Source organism: Schistosoma haematobium, chromosome ZW, assembly GCF_000699445.3.
Source record: "Schistosoma haematobium chromosome ZW, whole genome shotgun sequence".
Taxonomy (NCBI): Eukaryota; Metazoa; Platyhelminthes; class Trematoda; order Strigeidida; family Schistosomatidae; genus Schistosoma; species Schistosoma haematobium.
This window is the reverse complement of record NC_067195.1, coordinates 58,109,906-58,134,906: the sequence shown is the minus strand read 5'-3', so window position 1 is coordinate 58,134,906 and position 25,001 is coordinate 58,109,906. Positions and strand designations below refer to the sequence as shown.

Here is a 25,001-nt window from a genome sequence, read left to right as displayed (position 1 = left end):
TTAGATGAGATTTAACCTACTAATGTAATTAAGTTAACTAATTGATCAATTATCCAGTCAGGATTAAAACGCTGACCAAGAAATAGTTTTCCAAATTAGAAATCTCTTACGACGGAGAAGTAGATCTACAATAATAATGCTTTAAGTTTTCAAAACAGTAAACAGTAATATATTCCTAAATCACGTTACTTTCGAATCTGATATTTAATATCTAAGCATTGATCGGGGAATTGTGTTAGCTTAAACAGTTGAAATCATGAGTCAATTGAAGATAGACCACCATGGAAAACCTGGGAGCACTGGACGGCCGTCTCGTCCTATTGCAGGATCCCTAAGCAGTGCTCATCCTCGACCCCGCCCCGCGGGACTTGAACCCAGGACCTATCAGTCTCGCGTCAGGCGCTTAGCCAACTAGACCACTGAGCCCGCGTCCAAGTGTTAATGTCTAACTTCAACTAATCCACGAAATTGAGCGACACATTCACCACTGTCGTCAGTGGATTACTACCTCACAACTGACCCGATTGAACTCCACTGATCACTGCTTCTCACTAGAACTCCAGGATATATCTCTTGAAGCCAGTCACTAGTGAGCCGTCCAGTGCTTCCAGGTTTTCCATGGTGGTCTAGCTTCAATTGACTCACGATCTTAACTGTTTAAATAATTACAATTTCCACAAAACCCCTTCTGATACCAAACTGTGTTAAATTTATCGTTATGTCATATCAATTTTACCCATTGAAATTTAATCCCGAAAATTCATTTCTATAGTTATCGATTATTCTATTGAATTAATCTTTGTACTCAAATGTTGTAGTTTTGAGGTGAGCTGAATAGGAAGTGAAAATGATAACAAGAATAACGAAATAAACTTAATCATTTTTATAGTACATTTGAAGGTCATCTATACATTTCATAACATACACACAAGCGTTTGACACTATTCACTGAGATAAACGACTCCTAGTAAATAGATAATTTTCAAAACTGTTTGGAAAATAACTGTTAACAATACTAAAATTTTTATGACAAAAACTGAGATTTGCTTCATTTCCATATTCAACAAATTCAAATGTTACAAAGTAGAGAAAACAATAGTAAATTTTTTGCCCTGTAAAATTTTATTATTATAGTGAATATATATATTTAAGGACTTAAGCATATTTTTTGTGAATACAGAATATCCGGCATTGATAGGGAGTTGTGATGATTATTTAGTCTGTAGAGCTTCCTAATGTTAAGCCTTTAATATTAAAGCTAGAAGTAGTCAGTTTTTTTTTTGCGTTTTACTCGTACTTTGTCATTATTTCGTCTTATTTTAACTGTTAACCTAAATCTGGTCAGAAACATACTTAGATTTAATCAGGTCAATTTATTTAAATACGCTTAGCCTTTTGAATGAAAAGAAACAGAATGAAATTTTGCAAATAATTTGATTTAAAACAATTAAAATATCAAGAAATCAATCCATTGAAAAAATTCTGAATTGGTTGTGTTAAACACCTGGCAGCATTTATATAAGCAACCATCTTTGAAAGTCGTATATTCTAACCAATAAGAGTTCGTAGTCCATTCATGAATCAATTTAGTTTTGACTGTGAAAACATTTTTACTTAACATGAAGGGTATTAAAGTGGACATTTCATTGAGTTTATCTATCACCTTTCAAATACTTATAGTCATACAACTGTAAACATTAGAATGTTCATTCATCATTTTTTACCCTTGTTAAAAGATCTACTGAGTGTAAAATGATTAATGTATTTTTCATCACAACGTTTTACATAAAATACTAAATGATAAAATCCTTTTTTCTACAAAAATATCAAAACGTTTTAATAATCGAAATAAGGTCTATTACTACATACGAAAGAATGTACAAGCTTTTCGAAACATGACAGTTCACTTGGAACAATCGAATAACAAACCTTAAAAATAGGTTCATGTGGTCGAATTCACACACTAGATTTAACAAAAGATTATTTAATACAAAAAAAGTTTCAAACTAAGCATTAATCATATATTTATTATTCGCACGGATGTAAGTTAAATAGATGGCATATGATATGTCAGATTTTTTTAAACAAACGTAAAAATCTAATCTGATATCCGTCACATTTCTAATAACTTCGGAAAAAAGGAAACAAATAAATGTTCTAGTGAATTCCTGTCGAGATAATAATTTGATTTAAGTCATCACAAAAATATTTTATGAGGTTTCATTGTAAACTATAATAACCACAAAGAACTCACTTTATTTGGATATTTCAAACTATAATATTTCTTAATATTGTGTGTTTCTTTCAATATATCACCCATTGAAAAATTTACTGAATTCTGATGGAGATCGGTAATGATTAGTGCTTACTTAAGTCTGGGTAAGTGGGTTGTATCTACTGGCCTAATAAAGTAGATTGAAGTACATAAACATAAACTGTTCCTCGTTAACTCTTTACCGACATGATAAATGACAACCAGTTATTCAAGGTAATTTCATTCGAAACAAAATTTATGTAAAAATAAAAGTAAGCGTAAATGTTATTATTTATGCACCAATTGCCCTAAACATTTAAAATATTTATTATTATTATGCAGCTATGATATATGATGTATATGTAGTCGGCTGGATAACACAGAAATAAATTATTTTACATCATGGCCACATTAGGGTTTTTGTACTATATATATAACCATGCCAATGTCAAAGTCTTTTGATTCAATCACGATATTTTCCGAAATGTCATTTTTTCTGAAAATGAAGATCTGAAGTAAGATAAATTTTAGATTCACTGTCTAATATGTAATTGCGAACTATACCTAATTTATTATCCTGCTAAATAAGTAGGAAAAGTGATTCTGTAGTGCATGTTCGTAACTTTATTTGAATACATTTGTATAGATTTATGATGTAGGTCTACATGTCATCCTAGTTTTATATAAATTCCAAAATTCTCAAATGGCCGATTTAAAGTGATGAATATGGGTCTTGAAAAACGGTGAACTAGAATTTTTCAACGTACAATAAGTTAAATGATAGTGATAAAATGAAAATAATATTTGGTACCAATTCAAACAATATCTATGTGTGATGCAATAGTTGATCTCCAAATGGTTAGCGTTCACGTTGTGTATTGGTTAAATTAAAGAAACAATATAGCAATAGTATGCTACTGATTGTTTCTGTTGTGTATTTTTTAGCTGGAATTCTTACAAAGGTCAAAAATGCATAATGGTAAATGTCAAACTACTGCTTAACACGTTACCTTATTGATAAATAACATTCCTATTCAATCACCACTGGTCATACAAGCTTGTTGAAGTAATCGAGTTTACTAAATATCGGTACATGATGTGTAGTCTATCTCTACACTATTAAGATATAGTTTGACTTATTTCGCTGATACCCTAGTACACATTTTGAATGAAACGCATGAAACACCGTTATGATGTTTGTGACTATCGTGTTGTATGAACAATCATTACAATAAATTCAAACATAAGAACCTTTTCATTAATGACTTTTGGTACTTAATTGGAAAGCATGAGAATGATATTGAAGACGGATCTTGCTGCATTTTAGACATAAATAATCTAAGAGAATGCTTTGGTATGCTATTTGATAAAAGGTGTTCTGTTACGTGTGATTCAATACCACTCTTTTGAATTTAGAGCTCAGTAATTGGCGACAAAATTGGCATAAATTTTTCAAACAATTTTTGTTTTTTATTTCATGAAACTTCAAGGAGAGATCAGAATGTAAAATCCCATTTACCTAATGAAAATTGAGATACAACAAAGAATAAACAACGTTTCCTTACCATATCACCTCTGAATCGTCCATCTGAATAAGATTTACTCGATGGCTTCTTAGTTTGCTTGGTAATTTTTTCATCACTCTCTTTATTGTTCTCGGTGAAGTCAGGTGTAACGGCCGGTTTCATTTGATCACCTGATAATCCTGACGGTTTAGAAGTAACTTTCTTCTTTGTCGATGTCACCCTTGGTTCAGATTTACCACTACTAGATGGTTTCAAAACTTTTGTAAAAATGTGAGGATAATTTGTCGCTAAGAATTCAGATCCGTATATAGTTGGTTGTGGTTGATCTTTCATCGACCTTGCTGTCGCTTCATGTTTACCGATAAGTGATGAACATGCCGGATGATGATGGTGATGGTGTTGTTGGGGCTGTACTTCATTATGATGATAATGCCAGTATGGTGGAGGTATTGGATGTTGTAAGTGCTCATGTATTTGACGTTTACTTGCTATAATATATTTGTAGCATTGAGTGAAGTAAATCAGAAACAAAATTAGACTACAATTAAAAAAATACTAATGAAGTCGTAAACTCTTTTGTTAATAAATCAAAAGGGTCAGTATCGAAAATAGTTAGTCCTTATTCCCATGATTATTTAGTACTCAAGTTGAGGATTTCAAACAACCTTTGGAACAAATCACATGAAGCCTATTAGTTAACGGAACTAAGTAATGATATTCAGTCTTATTTATCAGGTTGTTAGGGTTATAAAAACTACTCAACTGTATATACAGACTGAAATTATCTGAAGGTCATCTATTTTCTTTTGAATGATCTATATCTCAGTAAAATAATGTAGATTTACAACTAGGTGAAGTCATATAAATCAAACTTCTAATGGTTGAAACTGTTACTCACAAACACATAAAGTAGAAGAAATTCTTGCTGGGTGAGTAAGCAAACTAAAAAACCCAAATATGAGTCTCAGCAGAAAATAACTATTTACAACGTATCTAAAAGGTCAGTTTGTATGTTGCTTAAATACCCAGGTATAAGATAAATTCTTTAGATGCATCTGAACTTAGCGACATTTTGTTTCTCATACGTAATGAAAGGTGCTTGGTTATGAATGCAGATATCTTTTAAATTGAATAAAAACTCAAATTACATTAGTATTCCAGTAATGCGAATTCAATATATTTTTGGCCTACATATGTGTATAATTGTCAAATAAGTGTATGACTGAAATATCTAGAAAAACGTTTTCAAGTATCACATACAGAGTGGGACAGCCAAAATAACAAAAACTACCCATAAATAACCAGAAGGTATATGGCGATAAATTATTATTTATTAAGTGACTACAAGTTTAATGTACTTCCTAAGAAAGTCTTTTTTCAATTTAATAAAAGTTTTGCTTCCAATAATGACACAAATGTGATAAGCTTACTTAAGGAATTAAAAATGATCCAGATTAAATGTATGACATTAGAAATGCCTTTTTCATCAGTTAATTAAATCTATTATATTATTATTTCAATGTCAAATTTCTAACACATTTGCTTTTCAAAGTGTTTTTTTTTCCTTATCTTCTAATGAAGTCAAACGGATCTGAACGATTAAACCCTTTTATAAGAAAACATTTAAGAAACAAGTCAATTCTCTAGATCTTGTTCAGTTATTTGCAAACTGTTCTATATATGAAACTTTAATCTTTCACGTTTACTTAATTGAAATAAGAATTTATATTTTTTCCAGTAAATCTAATTTCCTCTAATCTTTCTAGTATACCTTAGTTATTATTAATTAAAATGTACGAATTTTCACACCTATTGAAGTCATATAGAACAAAATAATAGTTTCACTCATTTGTTCTGTCAGATATAATTATATATAAATTGTTGAGTAAAGTGAATTCATTTTATCACTTTTTTCACAATAGACGTGTTTTTTTTTAAGAAATTGTTATGTTTGGAAAGAAAAGGTCAAACAAGGTTGAAAGGAAACCCTCTTTGTTACTTCAAGATGAGATTACAATTTTAATGGAATCACAAGGAAACACTATGCACTTGACACTCAAATTACTATGTAACCAGCAATGATAAAATAAAATATATACACAAGTTATTCAGTGATATGGTTGGTTCAAACTTATTTAGATAAAGGCAAGTAATTTTTATTCGATTTATTCATTAAATTCCTTGACATAATTCTGTGGACTAATTGTACATGTGTTTCTAATTTGTTAATCAGTAAAAATAATATATATGGATCTTGACTCACAATCCAAAAGTTTAACATTAAATAATTTGGCCTCAGTGAAATCTGAATTTTATATTCAGATGAAAAGTTTTCTTTTAATACACTGAAACTACTCCTCCCCACCATATGAGTTAAACGTTTCAGTAGTGCAGTAAGATGACGGAGATGATCTGCTGAACGCCATGCGATCTAGATGATTAACAATACCTACATTAGTTATGTTTTTTAGGTATACATTTCCACTTTAAATACTAAGTGTTTAATAATCTTTAAAAAATTATATTATAGTATTCGGTTTTTGTGTCTCGCTTTATTACCGACTAAGATTGAAAACACTACATAATTCGCTTTGAGTTCCATATTAACTTTTTGTATCTTTCATTACTAGTTTGACATGATACACATGACGCTTATGCTTTATATTGAGCTTAGTTGGTTATGACAAAGTGAACAATTATTGAGAATAAGTAGTATGTCTATCGATATTTTGGTTATCTACTTGACTTACAGCGAATCATAACACCAGTAACGTTTCTGTCTTGCCATATTACTAATAATGAGATGTCAAATAATCACACAATTATGATTGCCTTTAAGCTAAACGACCATGTTTTCCCGGAGTACGTTATGAAAATGATTAGGTAAGCGGTTATCTCGTCAACAATAAATACGAAGTAATGTGTTGTTTGTTAAATCAATCAAATCTTCGACTAGAATCCGTCAATGTCCAGACCGCTTATTTACCTAATAAAAGTTTGCTTTTGGTTGGTTAGAAACATATTTAGGTTGAACTAATGACCAAAGAATATCTTTAGGTATTATCAATGTGATCAATCGATGTTGTGTTTTATATTTTGCACGCTAACCTAGGAGGAACCAAAAAGTGATTTATTGAGTCTACCGAGTCGACCAAAATAGAATGGAATGCCAACAAAAGTTGGTGGACATCGGATATGGAAAAATACAAGAGAACAGGATTACGTGAAATGAGCTTTCTGAGAGTCCTGAAAATCGGGAAACTATAGTTAATAAAATTGAGGCTTTTTTGGATAAATTTCAAATAAGGAATGTAAAGAACATTCAAACCTTACAAAACTTTCAAAATGAAAAACCAAAAGTTTCTGATTGAGAAAATACTAAGGGAAAATTTTATATTAGACATTTTGATATCTGCGATTGACCAGAATACAGCTCTTATCAAGGAGGCTCGCACATAACTGTATAGAAAGGAAACTTTTACAGGTGATGACAAAAATTATATTTTCAATATGGTAACCATATGGTGTGTAAATTCCACTGCATAAATACAACAGATTGTTCAGTCATGAAATAACTATTACCTACTTGTGAGATGAACAATAGGATTTTAAGAAGCAAAATGTACGAAAGTCTTCTCACACTTTTGTTCAAAGTAGTTTGTTGATTGCCGCATGTAAATTGTATTCCTTTTTTATCGTATTTTATGTATAATAGAATTGCCACAATACTGGCTGACGTAACAGTTTCTAATCAAGTTAGGTAGATGGCAATTAATTTAAGATAATTCAATAGCAGATTTAATTTGCGTTAAGATAATTATATTTACTATTAATTGTTGAACGACAAATTGTAACTCGATTTCATTCGATAATGTATAAACCAGTGATAAAAAACACTTTCCAAGTGTTTAGTGAGAATACAACCAGCCAAATGAATAATCGAAATGCAATGTATCGATTACTTACATCGATAAATAATAATTATAAGTTTATAATGAGAAGAAATGTTGTTCCATTTGAAGGAATATATTGAATAATTATATGATATTCATCTCAATTATGCACAAATAAAATAACTGTCATTTTCGCCGAATATATATATGTATATATATAATAGGTAAATTTAATCACTTGGTTTAAGAAACTATATTGTATTTAGTGAGGCGTTCCCATGTTTTCAGTAGTCTGAGAGATTTCGCCTCAACACCCGAATGACAAAAAAATTTTAAAAAAATAAAATAAATTTTCAGAATTTTCAAATCGTTGAGGCTTATGGTATTTGATTATCAGTGGGATCCAAAAAGTACGTTTCAGCTTATTTCGAGTTCAACTAGATCTACCTTGATTCCAGTGTTAACGTTCACACTGAGTCTCAAAAGTCATGGGCACGGTTTCAAATATCTATGCAGTACTCACTAAGTTGCTTAATACATATTGCTAGTCACTTATTCGACAGGTATGAAGAGGGGTTTGTGACTTTTTGTTGTTGAGAGTCAAGACTACAACTCGCAACTTTCTATTTTGATGCTAACCTACTAAGTATATTTTCGTAATATGAAAAAACTGATCGATTGTAGTTCGGATAATCAACAATGGAAAATAGCATCATTGTGAGAAAAACGTCTTTAAACACACAAACTTAGTAAAAGTGATGAGTTATAATTATTTCATGTCACCTGTATTTACCAAAGATCAGATAGATGATTATGAAAAATAATAGTAGCAGCCATGTTTTGTAATATAGAATAGTGAATGACTAAAGTGAGATAGACGTTAGAAAAATACGTTGTTCACCTTACTTAAAAGCAGAAGTGATTTCATGTTAAACTAACACAAACTTAGTCTTGTATTTATTAATAGAACAATTTTTTATCTGCTACAGTTATTTTCATTGATGAAACACAGCAGGAATAGGTCTGGGAAAAATGAAGTAATATAGTTCTATGGTCTCTGTACAAGCTTGAAATCTTTGAATTGAAAAGAAAACGTAGCGATTTCGGACCAACCAGTTTATTGTAATTAACTATGATGGATGTTGATGTCTTTAAAGAATAGCAATATATATATATATATAAACCGTGATATTATACCTTACTTTCTACCAACTAATTCTTTCTTCCTGTATTATATCATTATACGCAATCTTTCTTTCATATGTTACTATCATTGAAGTAACTACTTCTATGAATATGGTGTTCACCTTGTTGTGCTAATGAGGTGTGGCAACTTGGACCGATGTATATGTGCCCGGTCCTGCGTTGTAGCTGACTGACTGATGTAAATATATATGCATGGTATATTTAACTGACTTAAAGTGTACACATTAGCCTTAACATTCCTATTCATTCGAACAGAATTATTTTTTGTGAAAATCAAAATGTTAGAATAACAATAAAACATTTCTGTATTTTACTTCCTTTGATAAACATTGTAGACACCTAGAAAAAGAAACCAATTTATGTAGCCTTTACTAAAATATTGATGGGATGAATTCTTTAATTCTACATAAAGACTTGTGTACAAAAAGATTTGAAAATAAAACAAACCACATTTATTGCAGAGTTCACACTTAAAGATTTAGTAGGGCTTTATGTTTATTCGTGTGTGGGATCAAATGATATGTTTTACGTCACAGTAGTAAGGAAATTCATAAATTTCTATATATATAGTAAGTTGCTTTAATTATGTTAATTCAACTTACTTGATTTTGACGTCACCTTCAATTTAGGCACCGGTTTTACAGCAGATACTGAAACAGGATAAGGTATTTCACTTTCACCATTTTCCTCATGAACATCTGGTGATGAAATTTGTTTTAATTTTTGACTTTCAGTTGTTATCAATGATGTTGTAGCTTTACTCTTTTTGTCTTGCATAGGTGATGACGGTTGTAGTTGTTGTAACTCTGGAAGTTGTGATTTTTGTTTTGTTAGTCCTGTTACACTAGTGGTTGTTGTTAATACTCCTGATGATATTACAGATGATATCATTATCTCCTTACCTTTTGCTAAATTAGCATCATATTCAGTATTCGACTTGCCATGTTTTTGATCTTTGCTGCCAACATTTGTAGTAGTGCTAATGGTTGTAACAGTACTAGCCAGTGTTGAGGATTTCACTTTTCTATCTCCAGACACACCATTTGTTTTTCCACGTCTGTGCAGACAATGGTCGTGGTGACGATGATGAGAGTATATACTGGTTGTTCGTGGTGGTAAATCAGTGACAGATATATGGTTGGCATTAGTATCGTACTGACTGAATTTCCTGTCACCCTTTAAGGAGTAGTCATTTTCTTCCAAAACAAATGGTTCAGTTTCTTTTCGACTGATAAATAATTAAGAAAGTAAAAGACATTAACTACTAGGAAATGTTCAGTGTTAAGTTAATAGTCATAACGGTATTCAGGAAATTAAAATAGATCAGTAGATATTTATTCACCAGTTTACTGCTACCTTGGAGACAACTTTACAACGATTTTGAGAGATGTGTAACACATGATAGCCACTATACATAAGAAATAACCAATACCACCAACTACTTAAACACGTTTTTCAGCACAATAAAGATTTCTTTTTCATAACTACTAATACGAACTTTCGAGTTATGGTTCATAAAAAGACCCAAAACTCTAAAAGTGAATATTCACCAATGAAATGGTACATTCATTTCATTATGATCATTGTTTAGGGCTGAAACCAGTAGTCAACACACCTTACGATAATTAGATATATTAAGAACCTTCAAAAATCCATCTTTGTTTCTGCTTTCAAGTTGTATATTCTATTTAGTAATATCAGATGCCTAAATGATTTTCTAAAATTTCAAATTATCCGAGTCAGACAATATAGATGTTCTAATTACACACTTCCCGTAAAACAACAAACAAAGGCATGAATATTAAAGATTATATCTGTGCAACGAACAACACATATGAGCAAACAATATTGTTTGCAATTAGATCATCAGATTCTACTGTTGTATATATGTAAATTCGAAGGGGAATATAAATATATCAAATCAATCAACGCAACTTCATAGACTGCATTGAGTTTATTATTTAACGGCCTATTTATCCAAGTTTGACCTATTTCCCATGTTGAACCATTGACTAGAATTTATATTACTCGTACCACTAATATCACGAGTCTTCTTACTATTAATTTATATTTTTAACTTATTATGTGTACAATCTATTACAATATTGGTTGGTTTAATATTTGCATATACGCGTTCAAATATTCATGTATATTACAGTAAAAATTGTTGATCCAAGTGAAATCAATATTGTCCGGTCATATTTGTTATTTTAAAGACATGAATTTTTAGGCTGAATTTAATCGAATATAGTTCTAAAATAATTCAAATATTTCGACTATGAAAAGATGAGAATTTATATAACCTGACATCAGGGCATACAGTTACAAACAACAATATCTCGCAGAAGTTGGGTACAGGCTTTTGGCTTAGAGGGTGATAATGTAAATGATAATCATTAAAAAGTCCAATCAAGAACTTGCTAGGGATTTGTGTTTTTGTGATAACTGAATAAATCATTAATAAACTAGGTTAACAAGGTGCAATAAAGTTCAAACTGAAAATAGCTAGAACAATAATGAAAATGTTAAAGTAAACTCAAAGATAATATTTACACTTGTCTGATGTGACTGGGATAAATTTAGTCGGAAAATTGTGATAACTATTGCCTCTGTTATACCTAGGTGAGGACAAAACAAACCTGTCTGTTTTCAGTGTGTGATAGTAAGTACTCATTTTTTGGATTGCAATCTCCCTCTCTCTCTCTCTCTCTCTCTATATATATATATATATATATATATATATATATATATATATACTGAAAGGGTAGAGTGAATTAACACGAAAAAGTTATGTGTAGTAAATAGTCGGGGCTTTGTTTTCATTCTGATAGTTCACTGACTGTTCCGACGTTCAGTCAAAGTTGTGTGGACCTGAAGAATTTCAAACCATGATAGAAGAGCTGTTTAGTACTCTCCAGTTGTTAATACTTCTCCAGTTGCTATCAGTCAGCAATTTTAGACTATTTTTGAGATAATCACTAGTTTCACAAAAACTGTACTTAAGCATAAGAATAATCAATCTTGCAATCCTAAATCAATAGCACTTCGGATAGATTATGAAATAAGCTTAATGAGTAAGTATTGGAAAAAACTAAACTACATAAATCGATAAGCCAATTAATTAACATTATGATCGCTAAGTAAAAGTGTTATATGTTTTTATAAGTTTTCATAATTTCTGTTAAATACACTTATTTTCGAGATTTACTAATCCTTTTCAGGCGAGTTTTGCTACGTGTGGATAATTCATTTGATGGACAAATAGATAAAATTAGAAAAAAAACCCGTTTGTGAGATAGACGGGACAAAATAGGAATCAATATGGTGGAAGAAACTGTTTCGGTCTGTTAAAAGTTGGATCAAATATTAACCTACTTATTATTCACATTCTGTTGTTTGATCCAAATTGAACATAGGGTCTCAAGCAAGATTTTTTAAACTTTGACTCCTTTTGAATATGACACAAAAGTAAAAAATTTGACAATCTTCAGTAATATAGAGTTCTTTAAGTTGGATAGCTAAATTTCGAAGCTTTCTTCGTCTTTCTGAAAAACATCAGCGCTTACTTTTAATTGATCTGAAAACTCCTACTTGGTGAAATCAAAATGAGAATGAACATGCTTGTTGTGTGTTCATCTGGAAATACAGTCGTGAAAGGATTCATTTTGCGAGTCAGCTTTACGATGACTAAAATCTGTTGAACGTTATGCCAATACATTCATCTGCTTAAGGCATAAAGTTTAGATATTGGTTTCACTCGTTGATATGTACTAGTAGTAGTATAAAAACGTGTAATTGCATCGCCCATAAATTGATAAACAGAAAATTGGTGACGCATTGTAATTGACTATTATAATATCTGTGATCTATCAGACTCACGTATCAGTTCATTTAGATTTCTTCACCCAATAAATATTCATTGGTCCTTTGTAAAAATGAAATTTCAACAGCTTAACATATACTCTCAATAAGCATAGCTCTGGACCTACAAAATGTTTCCTATTTTACTTAATTGAACTATTTTTAGAGAAAGTTTATAAAAATAATTAAGATAATGAACATAAAGGGAAATACCGTATATTGTTAGTAAACAATATCCAATAATCGGAGTAGAGTTTAACAGTTATTTTTTCTTGCTTATTAGGGAATACACGCCCATGAAGTGAAGACTAAGATTATCACAAGTAGTGGTTAATGATAAGAGAGCTATGTGTAAACTGAAATTCATGCCTGAAATCTCTTTGCGTATGTAGAAGCCAACCCCTTTGATAATTTTATGTAAAAACTACTTCCAAAGTTTTAAAACTAACCTTCTTGAATGTGTTCTCTTAGAATGTCGTTTACATGAGTCACTATCCAGTTTTGATACCTGCTTCGATTGACTTGATGAACATTTATGAGATGTTTGTTTACCTGACTGTTCAGATTTACGATGCGATCCAAATGTAATCGGTGTGTCTAAATGATGATTTTGATTACATTCCAGACTTCTGAACCCATGAAAAGGTGGTGGTTGAACGTAATGTCCATATGACAACTGAGAACCAATTGGTAGTCGTGAAGTGAAAGGGTAATGAGCACCTGGTGTTTGATAAAGATGAAATGGATAGCCCCCAGCAGCAGCAGCTAAGGCAGCCGCTTGTTGTCTTTGGTGCTCTAAGTGAAGTTGATACTGTTTAACGTCAACTGAACGAGGACGTCTAAGTACCACATAAGGAACCTCTTCAAGTATCTCAGCTGCATTTTCCAAATCATTTAATGACACCAAATTGTGATTTCCACTTGATTCTTGATTCATTTGTTCGTGCAAATGATGTAAATGTTTATTTCTTCTCGCTTGTTCAGATTTTTTACTGTCGCTGTGTTTTCCATGAATTCGTTTCACATTTTCCGTAGGAATCATGTTATGAACATGCTGTGATGTTGAAAGAACTGATTCCTCTAATTCAGTAAGATGAATACCAGAAGGAATAGAATTAGATAAGTGATGACCATGGGAGCATACATGTTCGTGACTTTGCAAATGCTTATAGTGTTTAGACTTAGCTGGTACATTGTTATGTGATGTTGTGCCTTTAAGACTGTTCACTTGTTTATGTTCAGTTCTGTAATTAGAGGATCTAACATCACCTTCGGATGGATGCAGATAACTGGTAACGTGTCCCAAAGGTATAGATTTTGAAGCATTTGGGCAGGTTAATGAATGCTGTAACATAGGATTAATAGAATTAATACACGGAACAGAATGATGACATGTGACAGACGTATTCGGAACTAAATCTGAGCGTATTATAACTCCTGTTGTGCTTTCTGAACTACTTGAGCTCCATTGATCCAATGATGCAATATGAATTGGTTCTGCACCAACACTAAAACGTGATACATTTGCATTGAAATGAGAGAATAAAGAATCATGTGTCTTGGATATTTCAGATAATGTGGTAGTTACGTGTGATTTCGCTTTAGCTGGAGATGTGGAAGTAGTTGTAGAAGCTGTCGATATGGTACATACATCTGTTTGAGTCGTACTGGTACCAAAATGCTTTTGAGATTTTGAACCCAGCTAAAATTAGAATAAAATGCTTATTTGTTCTAGTAAATCCTGATTTATATATGTGAATTAATTGCACTTATCTGAAATTTTACGATTGTAAATCACTATAATCATTGAAAATATTTGTTTGAAAAGATAAGCCAACTTACAAAGTAATATGTATTCCTTGGATCAAAATTAGAACATTGTAATTCTTAAATTTTGGATCTTTAAAAAATGAAGAGCTGTACATTGTTAAAAGGGTCAATTAATTATTAAGACAAATAGAACGGTAGATACACATTAGATTATTATAACCCCTGTATGCATTAAAGTGAGAATATTTTACCAATTAGATTGTAGAATGAAGAAACAAATTTCGATCATACTTTCAGCTGATTTGTCCTCGACCTTGAAATATTTCAACCAGTAAAAATAATGAAAAGATAAAAATCCAATAGCTACATTATACAATTCAGTAAATTGAATAGGCCAATCAGAAAAGGGATTGGATTTATTACAATTACTAGCGTTTATTATTGATCCGTGTGGGTGTCCCATAGGAGATTTCTGTGACGTTTCACGAAGTAAATCAATCATACATTAGACTCACAACCGATTAACTTTTTGTCGTTGACCTTGAATCCAGATATTTTAAACTAGAAGAATAAAACTGTGTTTAAACGTTTTGTTTTCAATTTCCTTACTTATGGTTGTACATAGTTCAACGTCGTTAAGATCATTAGAGGCTGACGGGAAACAGTAATTGAATATATTTGAAGGTGGCAGTTAAAATAATGTATATAAATATTTTAGCTTCGGCATTTTTAAGAAAATCAATCATTTATGGTATTAAGACGAAAATACAATCATTTTATCAATGACTTCAAACAATAAAATCGTCAGTTAGCACTTCATTGTATATCATCTTGCTTCATTTCTCTGTCATCACTTCAAGATAATTGCTGTTTACCCCAATTACTAGGATGTTGGAGAACGAAAGTTGATGGTAACTGAGTACCTGAACTAACTACATTATGCCTTTTTCCTTCCTAGTTTACACTTTCTATTTGGATTTTAATTTAAAATGTTTAATAGTGTATGTTGTTCCAGATGACCAATTATAATTGATCACTACTAAAGCAAGATTTATGATTCAACATCTTACAATGTATACAACTGAATACAATGTTGAATCTTTGGTTAACTACTTATCTCACGACGAATGCGTTCTTTTTCTAAGAATAATGATATTCGCTAAAAAACGTTTCAATGGAAGCAGGTATTGTTACTATGATAAGGTTAAACCTATAAGTCAACAAATATTTTGTGAACAGCATATCATTAGCAAAACTTTCACAACCAACCAGTTTTAGTATCCAGCCATGAGAATATGATGTTGTTAAGTCATTTTCACACTTGAATTAGATTAAATTACAGTTAAGGCTTAAGTGCGTCCTACCAATAAGTCTCAAACGACCATCGATTGTCCTCTATTCCCTTTCAAGTTGTATATGACGTCATCTAGAAATATAGCATAGTTTACAAGAGCAGCTGAATTTAAAAAAATAGAAAAAGGTAGCTAATCAATGTAATTTATCTTTTAATCTCGGAATGGCCACCGGAAATATAAAAAAACATTCATTGTATTTTTCCTACATTCAGTATTGTTCTTTGTATATATATCTGTGTTTTTAATATGATGAGAATTTTTCAACAATGAAAACCCTTTTTTTAGTTTTACATAAATGACCAAGAAGTTACAATAAAGTATATAGTTTTAAGGTCAGGAAATTGATATATACAATACATCCAACTTAAAATGTTAACATGGTGTTCTTTGAAAAGTTCAACCTTCATGAAATTCAAAGAAATAAAAAAGGTCTTCATTGAAAACTAACTTAATGATTGTTTTGTTGAAATTTACTTGTTAAAATAAAACACCGATAATATTTAAGTAGTATTTATATAAAGTAAAAATTTTATTAGTAAAAATAAAGAGTCTTCATTCTACAGAATAACGAATGATTAAATTAAGATGGATAAATGTGAAAGGAGATCATTTATATGATAATAAGATACAAAAATCAATATGTTGAATAATTTAGAAATAAATTCAAGATCAGGACATGAAAATCTAAAGATCGATAAATAAAGAAATATTGTTCTAGACTGGTATGATTGAATACAATGAAAAGAATCATTTGGGATTCGAAGTAGCAAACAAGTCTAGTCATTTTCAATCCAATTAACTGTAAATAAGAAGAGTAATTTAATTATTTTTTTCAGATCAAAATTATTGCTTTAATCAACACAGTATGATCATATGAATGCTTCAGTTTAAAAGCTAACTGTATTTGGAAGTTAAGATGTGATTAGATGGATTCAAATGTTTTATATAAAAAGACACTACTACTGTGACAGTGTTATCCAAATGAGAAGAGAAGAGAAAAGACTTTTAGGAGAGCTTCTATATCACAAAAAGGATAACGAAATAAGTCAATTTGATAGTATATTTGATAATTCAGAAAACTGAATATTCAATCTAAATAGGCATAAACTATATGAGACTGGCTCGTTACAGTGATGGTGAGGTTGGTAATTTGACAATAATAAATTAATATTGATGTGTGAAATTGTATAAGCAAAAGGTGTTATTTGGGTCCATCCAAAACACATAACTGGACGCAATAAATATGCATTTGGGTATTGAATAGCACTACTTAAAATGCACAAATAAAATATTTTGTACAAAAATAGAAAAGGAGACCAATTTGGAAAAATGTCAGTCTTCTTTCTTCTACTCAATTTTTCTGGTGTTTCAATATGGAGCTGGAAAAAATCGACTAATCACGTTTCAAAAATGTCTTTTATTTTCATAGTCAGAAGCTTGCGAAATTCTCTTAAAATGTTGTTTTTATAAAAGAAATAGAATTCTCTTTCGATGTTTGAAATGAATTGACATTTAATGACTTCTTATAAGTAATCAATTTCCTTATAACTGCCTCTTAATAGACATAAGCTTGAATTTTTAATTGACATCGACATATTTTGATAATAGTAACTGTAGTTTACTGAACAGATGCATTGATTACTGACAATTTTTAGCTGGGTAAACATTATCCACATATTGTTGGATAAAAGTATGGTAAATCAGATAATTAAAATAACCCATAGTGTCATTGAATAAGAAAAAGAGAATTCAGCGAAGAAAATTTTCTTTTCGACGAAATCATTTACTTAAGCTGTACATTCGTATATATAGTTATATGGAAAATGTATGTCTATAGAAGGATAGAAAGGGTTGTATCACAAAAAAATGGATTCGACAATAAATAACAAATGAGGTTAACGTACTAATCAAGGTAAATCGATGGAAACAATAAAATAGCTCAGTATAATGAAGATAAATCACGAAAAGCTAACAAGTGTTTTTATCAGAATAAATAATAAATTGACTACGTGAACAATATAAGTGTAGGTGAAACAGGAAGGAAATGGGACTTTATTGTTATATAAATTGTACACACTGAATTATTATTGAAAATAAAAAAGGCAAAAAATTAAGAAAAAATGAACAATACACCATATATCAGTAACTTATATTGTTAAAATACATGATAAAAGCTCGTTTTATTCATGATGAATGTAATGTATTGAATATATTAATCACCTACGAGCAATTACACCTCTTTTGTGAAGATTTAAACAAAGTGATGTAAAAAAAAACGGATAAATAGTTTTACTTAAATATTAATGATAAAATTCAACATATTATAATAACAGTCAAGATTTTCTTTATTATTTTAAGACACTTGGTCGAAATGTAATTTTCACACTTATTTAAATCAACTAAATACGTGTGAACACATAAAATCTTATCTACGAACTAAATTGATATGAAGGTAGCACAGTAAAATTTATCGTTGCGCAATAAATCTTCAATCTGATTTATTTCTTTTACGATTTCAACTTGTATCGATTCATGGATGTTTTTTTTTGTCTTCTGAATAAACAGCTTAAGCTAAGTCACTGAACGTCAGGAATTTTATTTTTCTATACGTCAGGAGAACAACATTTATTAATTTTGATAAACCTATAGTTACACTTAGAAAATACTTTGACATCAAGCAAGAAACCATCTTTAATTAAGACAGTGTTCCAAGTTTAGTATATTTTAGACAAAGGAGCCTATCTTTATAATAGAGTTAACGTTTTATAAAACAACAAATCAATAATTTGGATTATTTAAACGCACAAGATGTACGGAGGTAATTACAATGAAGAAATGATAATATACTTTACTTACATCATCCAGAAACAAGCATCCATAAGTTTCATTTTCATTAGATTTTGCTAGAGATTTAACTAGATCTATAGGTTCATTTGAACTACTTGTTAAACCAAATGTTTGTAGAAAATCGGTAAGTTGCACTCTGTTTGATTCTACTTCTGATTTGGGTAATTGCTTATCTGTTGATGCTCTATCAGTTGCTTCAGATGACCTCAACATTGAAATATCATTTAAAGTAATTGAAAATGTATCTTCCTGTGGTAGAAAATCGTACAGTATTGAGTGATCGGGAGATAATAACTGATCACTAACTAATAGACTTTGTGATCCCTTGGTTGTTGTAATACTTTCTGAATATGCCACTGGTGCTGTTGTCGTTGTTGTTGAAAGTGATGAAGTCATCAGAGAAAAAGATGTAGTGAATGGTGGTATAGTAATAGATGAAGATATAGTTTGTGATCTTATTGATAAATTAGGCAACATAGATAGAGTCATTGTTGTTGCAGTATTATTTTCATGTGTAAACGATGTTGTTTCGATTGTTGGTACGTTGTCAGTAACTGATGTTTTAGAACCAGTTACTTTATTTGTTTCAGTGGATAAGATTGGGTTGGTGTGCAGAAATGATAATTCTTTATCCAAACTAATCTCTAAACCAAGCTGGGTAACAGTAGGTAAAATTAATGTAGCCTCATATGGTTGAGAGCTAGATAGATTCGTGACTGTATTGCTTGATCCATAGGTGTTGTCGTCTTTATTATCATCAGTACTAATATTTTGTACTGTACTGTATGTTTCAAGGAGTTGTGTTGCTTTTAAATATAGTTGGAAAAAGAAGTAAAAATGTGTATTGTATACAGACAAAAATAATTTTTCATTAAAGAAATTTAATATTATCTTAATTATTCAATGTCGGTCAGCCTGAATATATATCCGAACTTTCGAAAAAGTTATAACGGGAACATTATATTTTGCTCAAAAACTAGACTATAAATTTGTCTATTTAGTTACAGAAACATCTATACAAAATAAGTCCCAAAAAAAACTTAGAATGTGGAAGAATCGAGCAGCTTTAGATAGATGTTTATTCTTAGAATGAAACTTTTAGTTAACATATAACTAAGATACTATCAATAGTCGAGCACTGTGCCTTCAGAGCTTATAATAAGTGTTTGAACCACTAGTCGGGAGAAACAAAATCGTTCAGACTTCTAAAATAAATCTTTTCGCGATTTAATCCACTGATCATCTAGTACCATCGATGATGACATTTCAAGAGTCACTACTCATATTGCTGGCCTACAAGCATGGATTATTTTAAATGTTTCACTAGTCTTCATCATACAGACATATCTAACCTGGTCGCTAGATGAATTTGGAAGTTTCAGATTAGACCGATCTAATAAACCAACTAATTGACAGGCTACGCTTACGGTAATGCAACAAAGCACAAATTATCCGACAGTATTATATAATCATATGTGATGAGTAAAGACAATAAGAAATATTTGCAAAATTATTTCAAGTCTATCGATAGACAAGTCGATTTCTTTATTTGTCGTTTCTGTTTCCAAAATTTATATTCATAGGAAAATAATGTCAATATTTTCTAGGATGAAAACATATAATTCAGAGAGAGATGATAAATGATGGTAAATAATTAAAAAAGTTGGAAGTTGTAATACTAGGCTGCTTTGCACGATTTGAATAGCAAATTAAATTTCTGTCGATTAATGAGTTCAAAATCTCAATCGATCAACTTCTAGTTTTGGTTGTCAGACTGTCTTAAACTCATCCCTGTGTTACCACTAACTGTTGCCGATTGCTTTTATTACTAAATGTTAGTAAATCGTATAAACTTCCTTAGTTACAGGATCAGTTTTTGTTTTGTTCTATCTTCCAAATTCTCTTTTACGTCCAGCTCTTCCTACATTCCCTAATACGCAGTATACATTAGAACTAAAATGGAATATATCAAAGCTGAATGATACATCTCGGTTGGTTGTTAATGACACGATTTTAATGAACAAAATGACTGATCATTTTTATTCTTCTATAATATCAAGTCAGAGGAGAAAGTTAAAGATATGATTGTGAAACCATTCCGTATAATTCATAGACTTTTAACGTTAAAAAATTTCTTTTTAGACTAAACGTAGCTGAAAATATTATTATATCACTAACAAAGTGCTTGACAGAAATCAGTTATTGTTTTTTAGGAAAACATTTACTTCAGTTCAATGATTTTCAAAGTCTCTTTCTGAGAAATTCTATTGAAAAGGATTAAAAATAAACAAAGAATGACAGAAGCTTACTTATTGTCATATAAAAAGGTTTTTAATACCAATAAAATAAAAATTTCTAGGGAAAGAGTCCCTAGAAATTTATTTTTGGAAAATAAATTATTCAATATGTAAATAAATATAATATTTCATAGTTTAAAAATATTATCTAAATTTCTTTTACTGTTAAGGTTGTCTTCACACCATATTAGCTTTATTTGCATTTAATAATCTTTAGATATTAATAAAATTTGTCCAAGTAGAATAAAAAGAATGTTTTTTTCGATAATTTCAACTAATAATTAAGCAAATGAATCAGTCTGACATAATGAGAAAATAATAATTTGATATGATATATTCGGAAATGGCTAGCTATACTGATATGTGTAACTATGTTTACACATCAGTCCTAGTTACCAGATATTTATTACAATTATGATATGTATGTATACAAATAATATATATTCTTTAATTCAAGTTTGATAATTACCCACGATAATGAAGAAAGTTTAATCGAAAAGTTATTTTATATACTTTATCTTCAAGCTTCACAATTAAAATCCATCATTATTACATTACTATGGACGATCTAGTGCATATTATAAATAATTATTGTTAAATTAAACTATTTTATCTATTAAAATAGTGTACTTTTATATTTATTAGCATCAGTGTAATGCAATAAATAATTAATAGATTTATAATCTATGGCCTAGTGGTAAATTCTTGGAAAACAAATTGTTCATTCAGGATTTTTTGTTTTAAATATTGTAAGCGGATAGCTTATCGGATTCTAGATAGAAGATTAAATAGTGTTTATTAAGTAAATACTTAATAAATAGATCTTCATGAGATAGATGTTATATCCTACCAAAATTGTAACAAAACAGAAGTTTTTATTACTACCCTACAGTAATATCTTTTAATTCTTAATAATACTATATCGTTATGTGGTCTATAATAAATTGACTTAATAAAATTAGACAAAGCATGTGAGTGTTACATGTGTTTTGAAGAAAATGAAAGGCAACAGCAACTATCCTGCCTCAGTAAAATAAATCACAGTTAATTAAGTATTAATTCTCTCCTACTTATTGATATTTGAAGTCATTTCAGCTACATGTATGTTGTATAGACACTGAATAATATTCGCTGTGCTTTCATCATACTGTAAAGTGACTGGTTGAAACGTTTGTTGATAAGATTTTGATTAGTTTAAAACAGTTCTGCGTTCTGTTGAGAATGGAGTTGGTGGTTTTAGTTACTTTTGTTCCTGAAGCTTGAATGATTCAGTTAGCAAGAGACCTCTTGTTTTGATGAATCCCCAATTTATGTCACTCGTTGTGAAAACTATTCCATTGTACTTTCTTATTTACAGCATCACCTTTTAACTAAGAAATAATAAGTAATAAATGTTGTTTGATCTATCTGAAGAATTATCTTAACTTGTCGTATAGGTGATTTGTGAAGACTATAGAATTTTGACAGCCTGAATATTTTAATACAGGAATTCTGTAGAATCGATGAACTGTAACATAATGAAATCTATTTTGCATAGCGCATAAATCGGCTTAAGACTTTGAAAACTGTAAATGACTTTCCATACGACTGATTTCCACTGGTAAATTAAATTCTCTAGCTAACCGCTCTACGCCTTTTAAATTACTGGCTGGATATTCGAATGCGAAATTTAAGTCGTTTGGAACCTTTTAATTTAAACACAAATACTCAATCACATGAATTTTGAAATCAAGTTAATGAGATCAAAAGTTCTCGTGCATTCATTGAAAAATAAATTTCTACCACCAACGCGAACCACAACAAAGGTTTAAACGATGTATGGTAAATAACTGATTTATTTATAAACAAATGTTCTAAGTCTTTTCATAGAAAAAAAATATTTGACAGAACTAGACACAGTAAGACCTCATGCGATACTAGTGTATTAATAATAATATTAGTAAGTACAAGGTAAAATAACCGTCTCAGGATTTTCTTGTACGCCGACACCAAAGACTAAATGTTTAAGGCATTTTCGTTTACATAAACAATATCTAAAGCTAAGTTTCAGAAAATTTGTGAAGTAACCTTGCAATTGTCTTATAGTCGATGCACAGCAAAAATGCTCTATATTAACGCATGTGATTCTATCAGTTATTTATAATATACAATATACGAACTATTTGTAAACAGTTGGCTACTGTTTAATAACTGTTTCAATGAATATTTGATATCATTTCTGTTTGACAGTTCACTAAACGATTCTATCTGCCAGAAAAATAGATTTTCTTCGATAGAAAAAAACTTGCTTAATACGTGATCGAAATGTATAATTATAGACGAAAATATATGGACAACACTAATAATAAAGTATTTACACTTCATAATCAGAATTTCATGAAAGAAATTTTTAATCATTGTAGGGAAAAAGATTTCTCATAATACAATAAATAATTCATTCCCCTTAACAGTTTAATTTTTTGTCGGCGCCTATTTTTCAAGAGAAACATAAACAATAACTAAGCCTATACAATATATATATATATGTTTTGGTAACTCATATTCGTCATCCAACAGTCTAATCAATTGGAATAGGTGGGGTATAGGCAAATTGTTTTTCAATTGTGTGAATAATAATTGCATCTTAAGAAGTCTTATTTTTTAGAAGAAAGGTGTTGCGCAGGTCCAAACTATTCCTCGGAAAAGTTCAGAGGGGCCCTGAAAACTCTGGAAAACATCACAAACCAGTGTTGAATAGCTTTTACGAAACATTTAGAAAGTAAAGAATCACGTATCACGTTTCAAGCTGGATATTTACGTATGCTGCTAACATATTTAGTATGGTTCCAGAGACTTCCAAAGACACACGGCCATATGAAATAGTATAAATAACCGCGAATTTCTGTTCCCAAACTAACCTTGGAGTAAAGCATTCTTTTCACGCTTCTCATTTTTCCCTCGTCCTCAACTTACTGTTAACGTTCAACCTGGAGTTAATAAAAGAGCTTATAAAACCGATTCAGGCTTTTCAGTAAGGTGACTTATCATGTAGAAATGGAAACTTCATCCAAAGATCGTATTAATTACTAAGTAATATCCGTTGGAGAATTGTTAGAAAACATGAATTACAGGAAAGTTTCATAGTACATAGTGAAGTCGGATGAAAATTACACTGTGTCACAACTGATACAAATTAAAAGCCTAAAGATTCCAAGTACATCAAAAAGTCAAGAAATGAATATAAACGCTTTCTCAGTGATTGGTGCTTTCAATTTTCTCTGAAAATGACATTACATTTTGTAGATATTAGTACCAAAGTTTAATTTGGTTATATCATTTACTCAGAAACTCAATTTCCCACTCATCGGGATGTTACAAATGAATTATTCATTTTTTTAAAATGATATTACTTTTATCTGACAAAAATTGGAGTTTAAACTATACAAAATACTTATATAAACACCAACTTGAAAGAATTTATCAAATAATGTGATTTCAATTTTGTTATCATAAATTCATACCGTAAAAAGAAGTGTATACTTTGTTTTATCACTAGGCAAAAACTTGTTTACTAAAGAACATATGAGATAATTTAACATTAATTTTACTGTTACTTAATCATGATATTGTGTTTGTTACATCAGCTACTGTAAACTTTCATGTATTATACTGTAGCTTTAATTTCCTTTTAGACTATCATAATATTTCATAGTACAAAACTTATTATGAAAACCAGTATGGGATCTAGTGACGTTAATAAAAAGTTATATCCTCCAAATGATAAATTTTTACCAACTGGTCTGATAAAAACGAGTTTGCTTTGAATAATAAATATCTGAACTAGTGGATGGTATGCACTTTAAAAGATTATTAAACTACACTACCACCACTGCACAGTGTTCAGAGATGATTGGTGATTATTCACTTGATACTAAAGAAAAGAACAAATAACTGAATACTAAGAAGATACAAAAGCCGAGTAAATAAAAAGACCAAAACAACTTATGCCTTTC

General features: G+C 30.3%; 1 protein-coding gene across 1 annotated transcript in view; it reads right to left on the bottom strand.

Moving 5' to 3' along the window:
* Positions 1 to 25,001, bottom strand: part of FRMD7 (FERM domain-containing protein 7) — a 107,271-nt gene that overhangs the window by 27,284 nt on the left and 54,986 nt on the right. Inside the window, exons 13-16 of the mRNA XM_051211871.1 lie at positions 18,722 to 19,518; positions 13,190 to 14,442; positions 9,482 to 10,107; positions 3,820 to 4,268 (exon numbers count right to left, since the gene is read on the bottom strand). Of these exons, the coding sequence (XP_051071984.1) occupies positions 3,820 to 4,268; positions 9,482 to 10,107; positions 13,190 to 14,442; positions 18,722 to 19,518 (3,125 nt within the window). The remainder of the gene's footprint in view (positions 1 to 3,819; positions 4,269 to 9,481; positions 10,108 to 13,189; positions 14,443 to 18,721; positions 19,519 to 25,001) is intronic.